This window comes from Amblyraja radiata, chromosome 4, assembly GCF_010909765.2.
Source record: "Amblyraja radiata isolate CabotCenter1 chromosome 4, sAmbRad1.1.pri, whole genome shotgun sequence".
Taxonomy (NCBI): Eukaryota; Metazoa; Chordata; class Chondrichthyes; order Rajiformes; family Rajidae; genus Amblyraja; species Amblyraja radiata.
In genome coordinates, this window is record NC_045959.1 from 81,248,379 (window position 1) to 81,267,315 (window position 18,937).

An 18,937-nucleotide genomic window follows, 5' to 3' on the forward strand; every position below is an offset into this window, starting at 1 on the left:
CAACTCTCTGTGAGAAAAAGTGTTTCCTCGTCTGTGTTCTAAATGGCTTACTCCTTATTCTTAAACTGTGGCCCCTGGTTCTGGACTCCCCCAACATCGGGAACATGTTTCTTTGGTATTAGGAAGATGGTTCAGGATTTAACATATGGAACACATTGAGCCATCTGTACTTAGAGCATTATTTGTTTCATCTTTTGAACCTACTACTTCTTTGTAAATTAAGATGTGGTTATTTTTCCCATTCATAAAGACTGTGTCCATTAATACTATATTCCACCAACCTACCCACCCACACACTCTTCTAAACTTCTCTTCTGAAGCCACTGATACATATTGGGGATCGACCAGCCTCTTCTAGTATAGGAACATATTCAATGAGTTGGGTAAACTATGTATCCTTACCAACAACGAAACTCCATTCTGTTGAATAGGAATCACTTACTAGTAAAAATCCTAACATAATTTCTCCAGATGCCTATTCACATTCAAGTTCAAATCAGATTGCAGTAAAAGTCATTGTTCCATCTTTATGAAATTCATACCACATTGCCATACACAAATAATCTCTGGATTATTTTAGGGTACATTTTAATTTTTATATGGCCATGCATCTTAACAGATTTTAAATATGGAACATGTCATTAGGAATAGGAGTAGAATTGGGCCATTCGGCCCATCAAGTCTATTCCGCCATTCAATCATAGCTGATCTAGCTCTCCCTCTAAACTCCATTGTCCTACCTTCTCCCCATAACCTCTGACACCTGTACTAATTAAGAACGGTTTAAAGTCAGTTTTTGCCTTTGACAGTGTATTTAGTTATTAATTCTTGAAAATCTTAAAAAGTGCCATTTAAGATTGAGGTTAACATTACAGATAAAGTATTTACCTTTAGATCAGGCACATTAATTAGTATCATAGCAAAGGAAAAACATAATTTGTGTCTGGATATTTGCAAAGTGGATTAAAAAAAAACTTCAATCACTGCACTCAGAAAGCAAGCAGAAAGTCCAGAAAAGAAATCTGAGGATGAACAAAGGGAATAACTGGCATTTTAATGTTGGCATTCATAGTGCATCTATTCTCTGTGGAACTCCTTACAGGAACCTAATGAAAGCAGGTCAACAGTGTGCTGGAATGAAAGAGCCAGCAGTCCAACAATTGACAACTGACCTTGAGACTGCTAAGTAATTCAAACAATAACACAAAAACAAGTATTGTTTTTCTTTTTTTCCCCCTGTTTAACTGCTTGGTCCGAGGGTGATGATTCTATACTGCTGCTTGGCCTTGTTCTCCAGCAAAACTCAGCAGCAACGCTTACTAGATTGTACTGTGTGCCTTCCGACTTTGAATGCTCCATTGCTGCTGATCTGAGCGGGATCCAGAGGTGGAATTTGCTGACCTGAAAAAGCAGAGTAAGATTATTACTGATCATTGATCAAAGATCTCTGTGGCTCTATCAGGTGGGACTAGTGAAGGTCGGCATGGGCAAGTTGGGCCGAAGGGTCTGTTTCTGTGCTGTATGTCTCTATGACTTGTTACACATGGTACAAACAGTTTTAACATCTCACAGATTCTGGGTTTACTGGAATAATAGCTCATGAACTCATATGTAGCAGATAGGGACACAGTGCTGATATAACTCAGCGGGTCAGACAGCATCTCTGGAGAAAAAGGATGAGTGACATTTTGGGTCAGAACCCATCTTGAGACGATATGTTCATATACAACATTTGTATAGAAATGTCATCTCCCTTTTCATTAAGAGATTTATGTAATTGAGTTTAGTTTAGTTGAGAGCTACAGCATGGGAACAGGTCCGTTCGCCATCCGAGTCCATGCTGACCATTGATTGCCCGTTCACACTAGTTATCCCACTACACACGTTAGGGGAAACCTACAGAGGCCAATTAACCTACAAACCCGCAGGCCTTTGGAATGTGGGACGAAACCCATCGCGGTCACAGGGGGAACGTGCAAACTCAACACAGACCGCACCCGAGGTCAGGATCGAACCTGGGTCTCTGGGGCAGTGTGGCAGTAGCTCTACTGTGCAAGTTCTTTAGTATTTCTAGTTCCGGTTACACGGCGATCAGCCTGCAGCCAAGGCAGTAAACTCTCGACTGTTGCAACGATATATGGAAAATCATACCAAGCCAACCAAGATGTCCCATGTAAGCTAGTCCCATATGCCGGCACTTAGCCCATATCTCTCTCATCCTTTCCTATCCATGTACCTGTCCAAGTATCCATTCAATGCTGTCATCATAACTGTCGCAACTACATTCCTGATATCTTGAGGAGCGTCCGTATTATGGTTGGATGTCCTAAGGCATATGTAGGTAGATAAATCTCCTGGGCCTGATCAGGTACATCCAAGGACACAATGAGAAGCTAGAAAATAAATTATAGTAGCCCTAGCTGAGATATATCTTTAAAACTTCATTCCCTGCATATCCATGTGTCAATCCTTGCCACGGAAGGCTGTGGAGGCCAAGTCAGTGGATATATTTAAGGCAGAGGTAGATAGATTCTAGATTAGTACGGGTGTCAGAGGTTATGTGGAGGAGGCAGGAGAATGGGGTTAGGAGGGAGAGATTGATCAGCCATGATTGTATGGCATAGTAGACTTGATGGGCCGAATGGCCTAATTCTTCTCCTACCACTGACTTAAAAGCCTCTTAAACGCCATAATCATATCTGCCTCCACCACCATCCCAGGTAGCTTGTTTCAGGCACTCACCCCCATCTGTGTAAAAAAACATATCCCACACATCTGCTTTACATTTTCTTGCTCTCAGCTTAAAGCTACAAGGCGGCACAATGGCACAGGGTAGAGTTGCTGCCTTACAGTGTCAGAGACCTGATGCGAACCTGACTGCGGGTGCTCTCTGTACAGAGTTGGTACGTTCTCCCCGTGACAGCGTGGGTTTTCACCGGGTGCTCCGCTATCCTCCCACGCTCCAAAAACGTACAGGTTTGTAGGTTAATTTGCTTGATAAAATTGTAAATTGTAAATTGTCCCGAGTGTGTAGGATAGTGTTAGTGTACGGGGGAATCACTGGTCGGCACGGACTCGGTGGGCCGAAGGGCCTGTTTCCACGCTGTATCTGTAACTCTAAACTCTATGCCATTTTTTGTATATTTGATATTTCCATCCTGGGAAAAAGACTCTGACTGTCCACATTATTTACATCTCTCATGTTTATATACTTCTATCAGGTCTTTCCTCAACCTCCGATGTTCCAGTCACAGTGTATGTATGTGTCATCTACAACGTACTTTTCACCATTGCTGGCCTCCATCCCCATTCTAATCTGCTGGCCTCCATCCCCATTCGCTTTTTTCACTGCCTGCTGCACCTGCAAGTAGGCATGCAGGTGCAACAGGCAGTGAAAAAAGCGAATGGTATGTTAGCATTCATAGCAAAAGGATTTGAGTATAGGAGCAGGGAGGTTCTACTGCAGTTGTACAGGGTCTTGGTGAGACCACACCTGGAGTATTGTGTACAGTTTTGGTCTCCAAATCTGAGAAAAAACATTCTTGCCTTAGAGGGAGTACAGAGAAGGTTCACCAGACTGATTCCTGGGATGTCAGGACTTTCATATGAAGAAAGACTGGATAGACTCGGCTTGTACTCGCTAGAATTTAGAAGATTGAGGGGGGATCTTATAGAAACTTACAAAATTCTTAGAGGGTTGGACAGGCTAGATGCAGGAAGATTGTTCCCGATGTTGGGGAAGTCCAGGACAAGGGGGTCACAGTTTAAGGATAAAGGGGAAATCCTTTAGGGCCGAGATGAGAAAAACATTTTTCACACAGAGAGTGGTGAATCTCTGGAACTCTCTGCCACAAAAGGTAGTTGAGGCCAGTTCATTGGCTATATTTAAGAGGGAGTTAGATGTGGCCCTTGTGGCTAAAGGGATCAGGGGGTATGGAGAGAAGGCAGGTACAGGATACTGAGTTGGATGATCAGCCATGATCATATTGAATGGCGGTGCAGGCTCGAAGGGCCGAATGGCCTACCCCTGCATCTATTTTCTATGTTTCTATGTTAATGAATAGAGTGACGAAGCATGTGACAGATTTCCCAGCATTTTCAAAACCAGGGGAAGATGGAGTTTTGTTGTCAAACACCATGAGCAAAGATAGACACAAGGTGCTAACTCAACGGGTCAGGCAGCATCTCTGGAGAAAAAGGTTGGATGACGTTTTGGGTCGGGACCCTTCTTCAGACTGAAAGTATGAGGTGGGGGGGGGGGAGGGAAAGTGAAGAGTTGGAGGCAAGAAAAGAGCAGAACAAATCAGGGCCAGCCACAAATGACCTCAGGCAGGGCGGTGCATAGTAGGTCCATTATTGGCTAGGGAAGGTGTGCTCTCGAGAGAAACAATGTGGAGATCTGTGCAACTGGTAAAATGACTAGGGAGCAGGAAGGGGGCAAGAAGGGGGGGGGGAGGGGGGGGGGGGAGGTGAAGTTACATAAAATTGGAGAATTCAATGTTCATACTGATGGGTTGTAAACTAGCTAAGCAAATTATTTTCTACATGGAGAGGTAGAGCAGGCTAGGACTTTATTCCTTGGAGTGTAGAAGGATGAGGGGTGATCATACAAAGGTGCATAAGATAACGACAGGAACAGAGAGGGTAAATGCAGTCTTTTCTCTGGAGTAGCGAAATCAAAAGTCAGAGGACATAGGTTTAAGTTGAAGGGAGAAAAGATTTAATAGGAACCTGAGGGCAATTATTTTTACACAAAGGATGGTAGCTTTATTAGCATGCCAGATGGATTTTACCACAACACGGAAGTTGCAAGGTTAATAAAGTTATTTTTAAAAATTCCAGATTTATTTAATTACTGCTTTCTAAATTGTCCATCTGCTGTGGTAGGATTCCAATCTATGTCACTGGGTTAATGATCTGGAACTTTGGCTGGATGTCTGGTAAGTTGACCACAACTGTGGGCGGCATGGAGACACAGCGGTAAGGTTGCTGCCTTACAGTGCCAGAGACCTGAGTTCGATTCTGACTAGGGGTGCTTTTCACTGTACCTCGGTACTAGGAATACAGCTTTTCACTGTACCTCGGTACTAGGAATACAGCTTTTCACTGTACCTCGGTACTAGGAATACAGCTTTTCACTGTACCTCGGTACATGTGACAATAAATTCAACTAGACTAAACTGTAGATGGGGCATGTTGGTCATAAGGTCATAAGTGATAGGAGCAGAATTAGGCCATTCAGCCCAATCATGGCTGGTATATTTCTCAGTCCTAATCTCATTCGCCTGCCTTCTCACCATAGCCCCTGACACCTGTACTAATCAAGAATCAATCTATCTCTGCTTTAAAAATATCCATTGACTTGACCTCCACAGCCTTCTGTGGCAAAGAATTCCACAGTTTCACCACCCTCTGACCAAAGAAATTCCTCCTCATCCCCTTCCTAAAGGAACGCCCTCTAATTTAGTGGAAATATCCTCTCCACATCCAATCTATCCTAGCCTTTCCCTATTCAGTACTTTCAATGAGGTTCCCCCCTCATTCTTCTAAACTCCGTCAAATGCTGTCAAATGCTCACTATAAGTTAACCCACTCATTCCTGGTATAATTCTTATAAACCTCCTCTGGTCCTTCTCCAGGGCCAACACATCCTTCCTCAGATATGGCACCCAAAATTGATCACAATACTGCAAATATGGCCTGACCAGCACCTTATAGAGATTCAGCATTACATCCCTGTTTTTGTATTCTAGTCATAGAGTCATAGTGATACAGTGTGGAAATACCAACTCGCCCACACCAGCCAACAATGGGCCAGCTACTTTAGTCCCACTTGCCTGCATTTGGTCCATAACCCTCCAAACCTGTCCTATCCATGTACTTGTCCAACTGTTTCTTAAACGATAGGATAATCCCACCTAGCCTCAACTATCTCCTCTGGCAGCTTGTTCCATACACCCAGTCCCACCACCCTCTGTGAGCTCTTGAAATAAATGCTAGCATTGCTTTGCCTTCTGTACTACTAATTTGACTTGCTGATTAACCTTTTGGGAATCCTGCACCAGCATTCCCAAATCCCTTTGCATCTCCGATTTTTGGATTCTCCCCCCAATTAGAAATTAGTGTATGCCTTTATTCCTACTACCAAAATGCATGACTCCCCATTTTGCTACATTTTATTTCATCTGCCACTTCTCTGCCCACTCTCCCAACCTGTCCAAATCTTTCTGCAGAGTCCCTGCTTTCTTTGCACTACCTACTGCTCCACCTATTTTCGTATCATCTGCAAACATGACCACAAAACCTTAAATCCCTTCTTCCAAATCATTTATACAATGTGAAGAGTAGCGGCCCCAGCACCGACCCCTGCGGAACTCCGCTAGTCACGTAACCAACCAGAAAAAAACCCCTTTATTCCCACTCTTTGCCTTCCGCCATCCAGCCAACCTGCTATTGGTTGGCGTGGGCAAGTTGGGCCGAAGGGCCTGTTTCCACACTGTATGACTCTATGACTCTAAGTTAGCCAGGAGTATCTCCTCTTGCCAGACTGCAATTTCTTTGAAAAACAGATTTTTAGATCTGGCCAACTTGTCCATGGACCAACTTGCCCATGCTGACCAGCAAGCCCCATCTACACTAATCATACCATGAATCCATGTCTTTAATCAGACTTTACTCAACTTTATCTTGCACTAAACATTGTACCCTTTATCCCCATTTACCTGGACAGTGGATGGCTTCATAGTAACCTTGTCCAGTTTTTTCACTGATTGGATAACATACAACTAAAAGCTTTTCACTGCACCTCACTACATGACGATACTAAACTAAACTAAGATATTAATTTCTTGAAGACACCGACCCAATACTTCACATATCCATATCCTCCAGAAATGCTGCCTGACCTGCTGACTTACGCCAGCACTTTGTATTTTACTCAAGATTCCAGCACCTACAATTCCCCATTCATTTCTTAGGTCAAGTCAAGTTTATTGTCACATGCATGAGTACAATGAGATACAGCTACTAAAATCTTGCTTGCAGCTGCATCACAGTCACATAGACTCAAACACGCAAAGCATAAATTATACATAAATTACACACTGCATTTTGCAAGAAAGTACGAAAGGAGAAGTCTGTGTAAAAAAAACCCAAGTCTTTAGTAAACAACACAAATAGAGAAATAAATCTGGCCATGGTAGTACAAGAGGTGGTCTGTCATGTTCTGTTTTCAGTAGGATTAGGGTTAGCCTGAGTTCGGTGGTGGGAAAGATGCTGGTGTGGCGTCAGCTAATACACGGGCCACTTATGGCCAAACACTCGTCAGTAGATACGAGGGCTGGCACGTGATGTCATGGGCTAGAGGGAGTGTCCTGCTACTTAAGGTTATCTCACCTCGAGACCTTAGCAGTCAACAGGTAGCTGAGCCCGAGAGAACAACCTCGCTCAGCTACAGTAGCAATGATAATATAGTTAGCGCACCAACCTAACGTGTAGAACCAGAATAAACGACTGTTTGAACCTGCCTGACGTCTGGCTTTATTCACCACGTTTGGTGCCGCTACACTGGAGTCAATTATTAAAGAAGTAATAATGGGGCATTTGGATAGCAGTAAAACGATTAGTCCAAGTCAGCATGGATTTATGAAAGGAAAATCATGCTTGACTAATCTTCTGGAATTTTTTGATGATGTGACAAATAAAATGGATGAAGGGGAGCCAGTGGATGTAGTGTATCTAGACTTTCAGAAAGCCTTTGATAAGGTCCCGCACGGGAGACTGGTGACTAAAATTAGAACACATGGTATTGGGGGTAGGGTGTTGACGTGGATAGAAAATTGGTTGGCAGACAGGAAGCAAAGAGTAGGAGTGAATGGGTCCTTTTCAGAATGGCAGGCAGTGGCGAGTGGAGTGCCGCAAGGCTCGGTGTTGGGGCCGCAACTGTTTACCATATATATTAATGATTTGGAAGAGGGAATTAGGAGCAACACTGGCAAGTTTGCGGATGACACAAAGCTGGGTGGCAGTGTGAACTGTGAAGAGGAGGTTGCAGGGTGACCTGGACAGGTTGAGTGAGTGGGCAGATGCGTGGCAGATGCAGTATAATATAGATAAATGTGAGGTTATCCACTTTGGTGGCAAAAACAAGGGGGCAGATTATTATCTCAATGGGGTTAGGTTAGGTAAGGGGGGGGGTACAGCGAGACCTGGGTGTCCTTGTACACCGGTCACTGAATGTTGGCGTGCAGGTACAGCAGGCAGTGAAGAAAGCTAATGGAATATTGGCCTTCATAACAAGAGGATTTCAGTATAGGAGTAAAGAGGTTCTTCTGCAGTTGTATAGGGCTCTGATAAGACCACATCTGGATTATTGCATACAGTTTTGGTCTCCTAATTTGAGGAAGGACATCCTTGTGATTGAGGCAGTGCAGCGTAGGATCACAAGATTGATTCCTGGGATGGCGGGACTGCCATATGAGGAAAGATTGAAAAGACTAGGCTTGTATTCACTGGAGTTTAGAAGGATGAGGGGAGATCTTATAGAAACATATAAAATTATAAAAGGACTGGACAAGCTAGATGCAGGAAAAATGTTCCCAATGTTGGGCGAGTCCAGAGCCAGGGCCCACAGTCTTAGAATAAAGGGGAGGCCATTTAAGACTGAGGTAAGAAAAAACTTTTTCACCCAGAGAGTTGTGAATTTGTGGTATTCCCTGCCACAGAGGGCAGTGGAGGCCAAATCACTGGATGGATTTTAGAGAGAGTTAGATAGAGCTCTAGGGGCTAGTGGAATCAAGGGATATGGGGAGAAGGCAGGCACGGGTTATTGATTGGAGACGATCAGCCATGATCAGAATGAATGGTGGTGCTGGCTCGAAGGGCCTAATAGCCTTCTCCTGCACCTATTTTTTATGTTTCTATGTGTGGGCCGAAGGGCCTATTCCTGTGCTGTACTGTTCTATGTTCTATATTTGAAGGATCGTTTGTCTGACATTAGTTGGATAGATTCAGGCAACCTCCATTTTAGGTATAATTTTGGTCTGTAAATGCCATTATGCGTCGTATTTGAGAAATATATTTGGGCAGGGCAAACTATTCTTCATTAAGATTACAGTAGTATTTTTATTCAGATGCCATGTTTGGATGGCTGACGTGTTCACAGTGTTTATATCTGATTGTTTTTTGAACTTTTAAATGGAAAATCATGTGGTTTTGTTTGGATGAGAATGTCTTAAATTGTTTTTTCCTGTGATTGTTGAAGTCTGTGAATGACTCAGGTTATTAATCAATTATCTGGCTTGTGTGTCCGAACTAAAATATAAACAGATGTAGAAGTAAAACAGAGAGCATATCACCGATTACACATAGCAACAGAATTGCCATCTGGAGTTTTGTTTCATGGGATCAATTTTTGAGTATTTAAATTAATAATTACAGTAACAAGAAAACCAATATACCTCTTTGGAATGTTTTTAGTTTAATATTCAGGGTAGCACACAGTGGTGTAGCTAGTACAGCCACAGCGTCACAGCGCCAGAGGCCTGAGTTCAAATCTGACCTGTCTATGCAGTTTGGATGGAGTTTGCACATTCCCCCTGTTACTGCGTGGGTTACCTCCGGGTGCTCCGGTTTCCTCCCACATTCCAAAAACATGCATGTTGACAGGTTAATTACCCATTGTGTCAAGAGTTGTGAGCATTTTATTGTTATACTAGGCTAAGTGGGACCCGTTGGGTCTGGTCCCCCAACGCAACCCATTCCCCAACACAATATTCCACCACTCACCCGTTCTCCCAACGCAATATTCCACCAATCACCCAAAGCCCCTAACTGCGCTGGCGCGGCTCATATGCCCCAGTATGTGGGAGGGGGTGTATGGAGCACAGGAGAACGGTGAATGAGCTGGCGAAAAATCATAGAGCTATCGCGTACCGTTTTTGCACAAATAGAAAACCCCCGAAGAGCACAATATCAGAGTTTTAGTTATGTCCCGAAACAAAACAATTAATTTCTTTTTTTGCAGCAGCTCAACAGATATGGTCGGTGAAACACATTCCTCCAGATTCAGGGACAGTTGCTTCCCAGCTGTTAGCAGGCAACTAAACCATCCTCTCACCAGCTAGGGTGCAGTCCGGTCCTCCCCATCTACCTCACTAGAGACCTTTGAACCAGCTTTAATCAGACATAACTGGACTTTATCTTCCACTGAATTTTGTACCCTTTATCTATTCTTCGGATGGCTTAACTGTAATCATGTATAGTCCTTTATTTGACTGAACAGGAAACAAAGAGTAGGGATTAACGGGTCCTTTTCAAAATGGCAGGCAGTGACGAGTGGGGTACCACAAGACTCGGTGCTGGGACCACAGCTATTTACAAAATATATTAATGATCTAGATGAAGGGATTAAAAGTAACATTATCAAATTTGCAGATGATACAAAGCTGGGTGGCAGTGTGAACTGTGAGGAGGATGCTATGAGGATGCAGGGTGACTTGGGCAGATGCATGGCAGATGCAGTTTAATGTGGATAAATGTGAGATTATCCACTTTGGTGGCAAAAACATGAAGGCAGATTATTATCTAAATGGTGTCAAGTTGGGAAAAGGGGAAGAGATCTGGGGGTCCTTTTTCACCAGTCACTGAAAGTAAGCATGCAGGTACAGCAGGCAGTGAAGAAAGCGAATGGCATGTTGGCCTTCAGAACAAGAGGAGTTGAGTATAGGAGCAATGAGGTCCTTCTGCAGTTGTACAGGGCCCTAGTGAGACCACACCTAGAGTATTGTGTGCAGTTTTGGTCTCCAAATTTGAGGAAAGACATTCTTGGTATTGAGGGAGTGCAGTGTAGATTAACGAGGTTAATTCCCGAGATGGTGAGACTGTCACGTTGACAGAATGGAGCGGCTGGGCTTGTATACTCTGGAATTTAGAAGGATAAGAGGGGATCTTATTGAAATATATAGGATTATTAAGGGTTTGGACACGCTAGAGGCTGGAAACATGTTCCCGATGTTAGGGGAGTCCAGAACCAGGGGCCACAATTTAAGAATAAGGAGTAAGCCATTTAGAATGTGGAGGCCAATTCTCTGGATACTTTCAAGAGAGAGTTAGATAGAGCTCTTAAAGATAGCGGAGTCAGGGGATATGGGGAGAAGGCAGGAATGGGGCATTGATTGTGGATGATCAGCCATGATCACAGTGATCACAGAGCTGGCTCGAAGGGCTCCAATGGCCTACTCCTGCACCCATTGTCTATTGGCTAATGGATTGCACTGTAACTTGGTGCACGTGACACTAATATACTAAACTAAACTAGTTCTCTGCATCACTCAATGATAGATTCAGAAGGAAGTTGAGGAAAATGTGGGGGGAAAAAACAAAATGTGATTATCGTAGCATTAGTGTAAACAGGGTCAGCATGGATGTGGTGGGCTAAAGAGGGCCTGTTTCTGTGCTGTATCTCTCTCTCGCTCTGAGATGTGAAAGGTTCAGAGAAGGTACCATAACTTTACAGCAAAAATGTTTATTGGTGGTTTACTTTTTAACTTTAGGGTTTAAATCTCTTTTCACTGGCAGTTCATTTGTCAGAGTGTGAAGTATTTTAGCCAAGGGTGTCACCTGGCAGTGTGATTTGCCGGGTACTTTGCTGGGGTGGAGGACCTGGGGTGAAGTGTTTCCTACATGGACCAGCAGTTTATTCATGATGCAGAGTTTTAAAACAACCAATCCTGAAATCTGGAAGAACTCAGTGAGTCAAGCAGCATCTGTGGAGGACATGGATAGGCGATGGGTGGGCTCAGTATCCTTCTTCAGGCTGACTGTAGTGGGGGCGATGGAAGGGGATGATAAAGCTAGAAATGAGAGCTGGAGCAGGATAAAGCCTAACAATTGAATCAGAGATGGGGAGCGGTGGGAGGGGGTGTCACAGAATTCCCGTCAGAGAGAGGAGGTGAGCTTCTTCTAAGTAGCTTTGTTTTAGGAAGATTTTGCAGTAAAATGGGGCTACAAGAAACTGCTGATAACTGGAATCTTGAGCATACCTAAAATGCTGGAGGAACTCAGTGGGTCAGGCAGCATCTATTGAGGGAATGGGCGGATGCCTTTTCAGTTCGGGACTCTTTGTCAGACTGATTATAGTAGGGGGTAGAAAGCTGGAAGAGAGAGGTGGGGGCAGGACAAAGCCTGGGAAGTGAATCACAGAGGGGAAGCAGTCATTCCCCCCACAGATGCTGCCTGACCGGTTGAGTTCCTCCAGCACTTTGCTTTGCTCCAGATTCCAGCATATACAGTTCCTTCTGTCTCTAATCTTGAAATCTGTTTCTCGAAGAAATTGCAGTCTCTAAATGACTTCATAATCATGGGCCAATTTGGAACGTCCTGGTTGAAACTTCTCTTCTTCCTGTCATTTGATGCGTGCATCCTTCAAATGGTTTCCAGCTAAGTTAAAACAAACGTTGAAACGCAACGACTGGCAGTGGGTGAGGATTTGTATTTACTTTTGGCAAGTGGTTAACATATCTCAGGAGTTTGTCATTCACTACTGATTTGGCCCATCTCGCTTGTGGAAATAAAAACAAAGAGAGGCAGGAAGTCTCAGAGCACTGCTGAGTTTCATTCCAGACAGCTTCAAATAGTCTCTGCCCGCTTGGCCACCCTCCCAGAGCCACAAGCAGCTGGAGCAGCTGTAGCGAGGGCACAACACTGCTTCATTGCTCTTCTCCATCCACTGCCTGCCAACTCACTCGCTCGCCTATCTGGTAAATCCTCTTCTCCATTTTATCATTGAAACTGTTGGCCTCTTGTACTGCAGTTCTAGCTACACCTGTCACAGTCAGTCTTTAATGAGAAATAGGCGTTTGGTCAGTTTATTGAAAGAAAATCCAGTCCAACTGGTCTCTGACGTTCAAGAGCTATTAAACTCTCAAACCATATATATACACATCAGTACATATTAAGGGCAGCACAGTGGCACAGCAGTAGAGTTGCTGCCTTACACGCCAGAGACATGAGTTCGATCCAAACTAATGGTGCTGTCTGTATGGAGTTTGTACGATCTCCCTGTGACCCTGTGGGGTTTCTCTGGGTGCTCCAGGTTCCTCCCAGATTGCAAAGACATGCAGGTTTGTAGGTTAATTGGTGTCTGTAAATTATTCCTCGAGTATATGATATAGTGTACGGTGATCGTTGGGCAGCATGGACCCGGCGGGCCGAAGGGCCTCTTTCCACACTGTATCTCTAAAACTAAGCCTGGCACTGGGCAGGTATTAGTGCTATAATTCACTGAACTCAATTTCAGGATCATAAAACTGAAGTCTGCAGTAAATTTATGAATCGCTGGTCTCAAATTTCAAAATAACACAGGCAGACTGATCAGCTGCTTTAATCTGGCACAAATTGTTACCAATGATTGGAGAAACATATTCTGAGGGGTGAGTAAAAATGAATCCGATTTTTTTAAATTGTTATAAAAGAAATTGACGTTTTTTAGTCATAGAATCATACAGCGTGGAAACAGGCCCTTCAGCCCAACTTACCCACACTGACCAACATATCCCACCTACACTAGTCCCACCTGCCTGCATTTGGCCCACATCGCACAAAAACTATCCTATCCATACATCTGCTTAAATGGTTCTTAAACATTGTGATAGTACCTCCTCTGGCAGCTCGTTCCATACACCCACCATCCTTTGTGTAAAAAAAGGCACCCCTCAGGTTCCTATTAAATCACTCCTCCATCAACTTAAACCAATCTCCTCTGATTCTTGATTCCCCTACTCTGGCCAAGAGACTGTGTGCCTACTCGATTTATTCCTCTCATGATTGTGTACACCTCTATAAGATCACCCATCATCTTCCTGCGCTCTGAGGAATAGAGACCCAGGCTGCTAAACCTCCCCTTATAGCTCAGGCCTTCAAGTCGTGGCAACATCCTCGTAAATCTTCTCTGCACCCTTTCCAGTTTGACAACACATTTTCTAATAACATAGTACCCAAAATTGAACACAAACGTGGTTTCATCAATGTATTATACAACTGTAACATGACCTCTCAACTTACATGTTCAACACTCTGACTGGTGAAGCTCAATGGGCGAAAGCATTTTTGACCACTATCTACTTGTGACGCCACTTTCAAGGAACAATGTGCATGCACTCCCAGATCCCTCTGCAAAACAACACTCCCCAGCGCCCTACCTTTCACTGTGCAGATCCTGCCCATATTAGACTTCCCAAAATCCAAAATCTGTATTAAATTCTATCAACCAGTCCTCAGCCCACCTGCCCAACTGATCAAGATCCTGTTGCAATATTTGACAAACATCTTCACTATAATAATAATAATGATGGATGGGATTTATATAGCGCCTTTCTAATACTCAAGGCGCTTTACATCGCATTATTCATTCACTCCTCAGTCACACTCGGTGGTGGTAAGCTACTTATGTAGCCACAGCTGCCCTGGGGCAGACTGACGGAAGCGTGGCTGCCATTCTGCGCCTACGGCCCCTCCGACCACCACCAATCACTCACACACATTCACACACAGGCAAAGGTGGGTGAAGTGTCTTGCCCAAGGACACAACGACAGTATGCACTCCAAGCGGGATTCGAACCGGCTACCTTCCGGTTGCCAGCCGAACACTTAGCCCATTGTGCCATCTGTCATCCCCAATGTGTACAATGTGTACTATGTACAATACCATTCACTTTTGTGTCAATGTGTGTCAAGTGTCGGCACGGTGGTGCAGCAATAATGTTGCTGCCTTATAGCGCTTTCAGTGCCAAAGACGCAGGTTCGACCCCGACTATGGGTGCTGTCTGTGCGGAGTTTGTACGTGCTCCCTGTGACCGCATGGGCTTTCTCCGAGATCTTCGGTTTCCTCCCACACTCCAAAGATGTACAGGTTTGTAGGTTAATTAGCTTGGTATGAATGTCAATTTCTCTAGTGTGTGTAGGAAAGTGCTAATGTGTGGGGGATTGCTGATCGGTGCAGACTCGGTGGGCTGAAGGGCCTCTTTCTGCGCTGTATCTCCATAAACCAAACTAAAAGAAGTTGCTAATCGTGCCTTGTACGTTCTTTTCTTTGCACTCTTCCAATGTTTGAAAAATGACTTTACGTTTTGTTTTTGGTCTAACCAAATATGTGTACACAAAATAAATGTTATTTGCATCTCATGTGCTCTGGACAAGAAAGCTGGACTTACTGATGTCCGGTTCAAAATACAGAACAACTTTCACTTCAGACCGTGAGACCACACATCGGCAGCAGATGGCAGTATAGCGCTACATCGCCCAGAGATGTCACACCTTTAAAAAACATATTCTGCATGGGTTCAACCCAATGACATGAACATTAAGTTCTGTAATTTCAAGTACCCAGTAACCTTTTCACACAAAGGGTGGTGGGTGTATGGAACAAGCTGCCAGAGGAGGTAGTTGAGGCTGGGACTACCCCAACGTTTAAGAAACAGTCAGACAGGTACATGGATAGGACAAGTTTGGAAGGATATGGACCAAGCACAGGCAGGTGGGACTAGTGTAGCTGGGACATGTTGGCCAGTGTGGACAAGTTGGGCCAAAGGGCCTGTTTTCACACTATATCACTCTATGAAGGGCCTGTCCCACGAGCATGCGACTCCATGCGGCAAGCGCGACCTAACGTGGTCGCTTGAGCCGTACGGCCTCGCGGGGCCCGTCCCACTTCGATCGCCGGAACCGTATGGAGTTGTGCGGAGCTGGTCCCGACATCGCACGGGGCTCCGAAAAACTGACCGTGTTCAAAAATTCCGCGCGGCAACGGCCTGTCGGCCCGCAGTCGCCTCGACGGGCGTGCGCAGCATCTCAACGCCGTACGCATGTCTTGACGCCGTACGTCACGCGCGAACTTCCCGCGGACTTCGCTCGAACTTCACGTCACTCACTCGATATCCGCGCGGCCCCCGCTTCCGGTTTGGTCGCGCTTGCCTCATTCAGGCGCATGCTGGTGGGACCGGCCCTGTACGGGGATCACTCGACCTCCGCGCGGCCCCCGCTTCCGGTTTGGTCGCGTTTGCGGCATGCAGGTCGCATGCTCATGGGACAGGCCCTTTACTCTAACCTGCTCCCCCTGTCCCTCTCTCTCTCCTTCTGATCAATCCTGTTACTTACACACACATTCCAGATTCAGGGACAGTTTCTTCCCGGCTGTTATCAGGCAACTGAACCATCCTATCACCAACTAGAGAGTGGTCCTGAGCTACTATCTATGTCATTGGAGACCCCCAGACTATCTTTAATTGGACTTTATCTTGCACTAAACATTATTTCCTTTACCCTGTACACTGTGGATTGTAATCATGTAATCATAGTATTTTCACTGACTGGATAGCATGCAACAAAAAAAGCTTTTCCCTGTACCCGTGACAATAAACTAAACATCTTTTGAACCACATCTCCATGCTCCTTCTTAGAAACCATGTAGAAATAAACAACTACAGAAGGATGCTGGTTAACCCTGTTATTATCCAGTTTCTTTCCACTCCCCCACCCATTCCACATGTCCATACGATACAATTAGATACGATAGAACTTTATTCATCCCCGGAGGGAAATCACCCTCTTACTACCCCCACTTCCCTTCCCAGTTCCCATCTGCCCATTCAACCTGTGTAGGAAGGAACTGCCGATGCAGGTTTAAACTGAAGATAGACACAAAAAGCTGGAGTAACTCAGCGGGACATGCAGCATCTCTGGAGAGAAGGAATGGGTGACCAAGAAGGGTCTCGACCCAAAACGTCACCCATACTTTCTCTCCAGAGATGCTGCCTGTCCTGCTGAGTTACTCCAGCTTTTTGTGTCTACCTGTTCTACCTCCCTTATTTGGTTCTATGTTTCATAGAAAATAGGTGCAGGAGTAGGCCATCCGGCCCTTCGAGCCTGCACCGCCATTCAATATGATCATGGCTGATCATCCAACTCAGTATCCCATCCCTACCTTCTCTCCATACCCCCTGATCCCTTTAGCCACAAGGGCCACATCTAACTCCCTCTTAAATATAGCCAATGTACTGGCCTCAACTACCTTCTGTGGCAGAGAATTCACTTCCCTTTCCCATCTGATTCCATCAAATGCAGCCATTCCCCCACCTGCTACCTCCCAACCCGTTGCTTTTTCCACCTTTCTCTCCCACATCTGACTTTATCTGCCAATCAGCCCCTTCTCGACTGAATGCATCCATTGCTTGGTAGCTCCTGTTGCTCTCCTCCCCCTCACCTCATTGTGCTGGTTGTCTCCCCTCTACTCTATCAGCCCAGGTGAAGGGTTCTGACCCGAACCATTGATTGTCCATCTCCTTCCACAGATGTTGCCCAACCTGTTGCATTCCTTCAGCAGATTGCAAAACACACAGTCTACTGTGGTCCATTGAAAGTAAAATAGGAAAGCTTGAAACAAAAATATTCATTAAATAATCTCACTACAAGATAAGGCTTGACCCTTTTAACACCCAATGAACTACATCCCAATGCTTCCTCATCCATGAATGTTGGTGCCGCATGCAATCACATTCAACCAATATGATCCAAATGGACCAAACCATCAGCCAAGGAGATTCCTAACAACCTTCAGATGATCAAAAGTTCATAAATTATAGGAGCAGAATTAGGCCATTTGGTTCATCAAGTATATTTTCTTCCATTCAATCATGGCTGATCTATCTTTTCCTCTCAATCCCATTCTCTTGCTTTCTCCTCCTAACCCTGACACCCATACTAATCAAGAATCTATCAATCTGCGCCTTAAAGAATAACCATTGATCTGGCCTCCACAGCCTTCTCTGGCAACCTGTTGCAGCTCACCACTTGATCTCTCTTCCCATTGAATTGCAAACAAGTTAAAGGGGCATTCATTCTAGGATGCCACCAGATTCGAGGTAGGATGAGTCAGTTCATGGATTTCCCAATAATTTGGTTTGTGAACCATTCTTTTGGTATTAGCATGCAAGGATAAATTCTGAAAAAGGGTTCTGGCCCGAAAAATCACCTATTCTTTTTCTCCAGAGAAGTGCCTGATGTACTGAGTTACTCCAGCATTTTATGTCTACATACATCTGTCCTGTCTGCTTTGCTCCCTGGAGAACAATTAGACAGTATATGTAGATACAATACTAGGATCATGAGTACCATACCATGGAACCGTTCATTGACTTGAGAGGACAGAGCATACATATCAAAAGGATTAAATTGTGAGGAGATATCTTATTAAACAGTAATGTATTCACTAGGACAAAAAAACCTGCTAAAGGGACTCGGTGGGTCAGGCCGCATCTGCGGAGGCAGAGGCATTGTTGACATTCAGGGTCAAGTCCCTGCAGTCTCACATGCACATTGGGAGTTAGGGTAGAGGTTAATTTGACAAACATCTTCAAGGTGTTAAGTAGAACTGATAGGGAAGAAGAGAAATGCTTCTGCTGATTGGGGAGTCTGGGAGAGGAGATTAGAGATTACAAAATTAAAGCCAGGCCTTTCAGGATTGAAGTTAGGAAACATGGCTCGATTGTAATCATGTATTGTCTTTCTGCTGACTGGATAGCACACAACAAAAGCTTTTTCACTGTACCTCAGTGACAATAAACTAAACTGAACTAAACATTTCTATATGCAGAGGGTGATAGAAGTTTGAATATGGTTAAAAGACGTCACCTATTCCGTTTCTCCAATGATGCTGCCTGACCCGCTGAGTTACTCCAGCACTTTATGTCTATCTTTGGCATCTGCAGTTCCTTCCTACACTCAGTCAATTCTTCAGTTTAGATCTAGGATTATGGTATTTTATTAACCTGTGCTAAGGGATATGGAGAAAAAACAGGTAAACAGGTCATGAATTAGCCCTGATTTCACAGAATCATGGCTTGAGATTAATTAGCCTACACCTGCCCTATATCCCATTACAATC

The 18,937-nt window shown here is 44.5% G+C and overlaps 1 protein-coding gene across 1 annotated transcript in view; it reads right to left on the reverse strand.

Moving 5' to 3' along the window:
• Positions 1-1,216: 1,216 nt before the first annotated feature.
• Positions 1,217-18,937, reverse strand: part of rab31 (RAB31, member RAS oncogene family) — a 97,183-nt gene continuing 79,462 nt past the window's right edge. Inside the window, exon 7 of the mRNA XM_033019824.1 lies at positions 1,217-1,401. Coding sequence (XP_032875715.1) covers positions 1,304-1,401 — 98 coding nt within the window. The 3' untranslated portion in view covers positions 1,217-1,303. The remainder of the gene's footprint in view (positions 1,402-18,937) is intronic.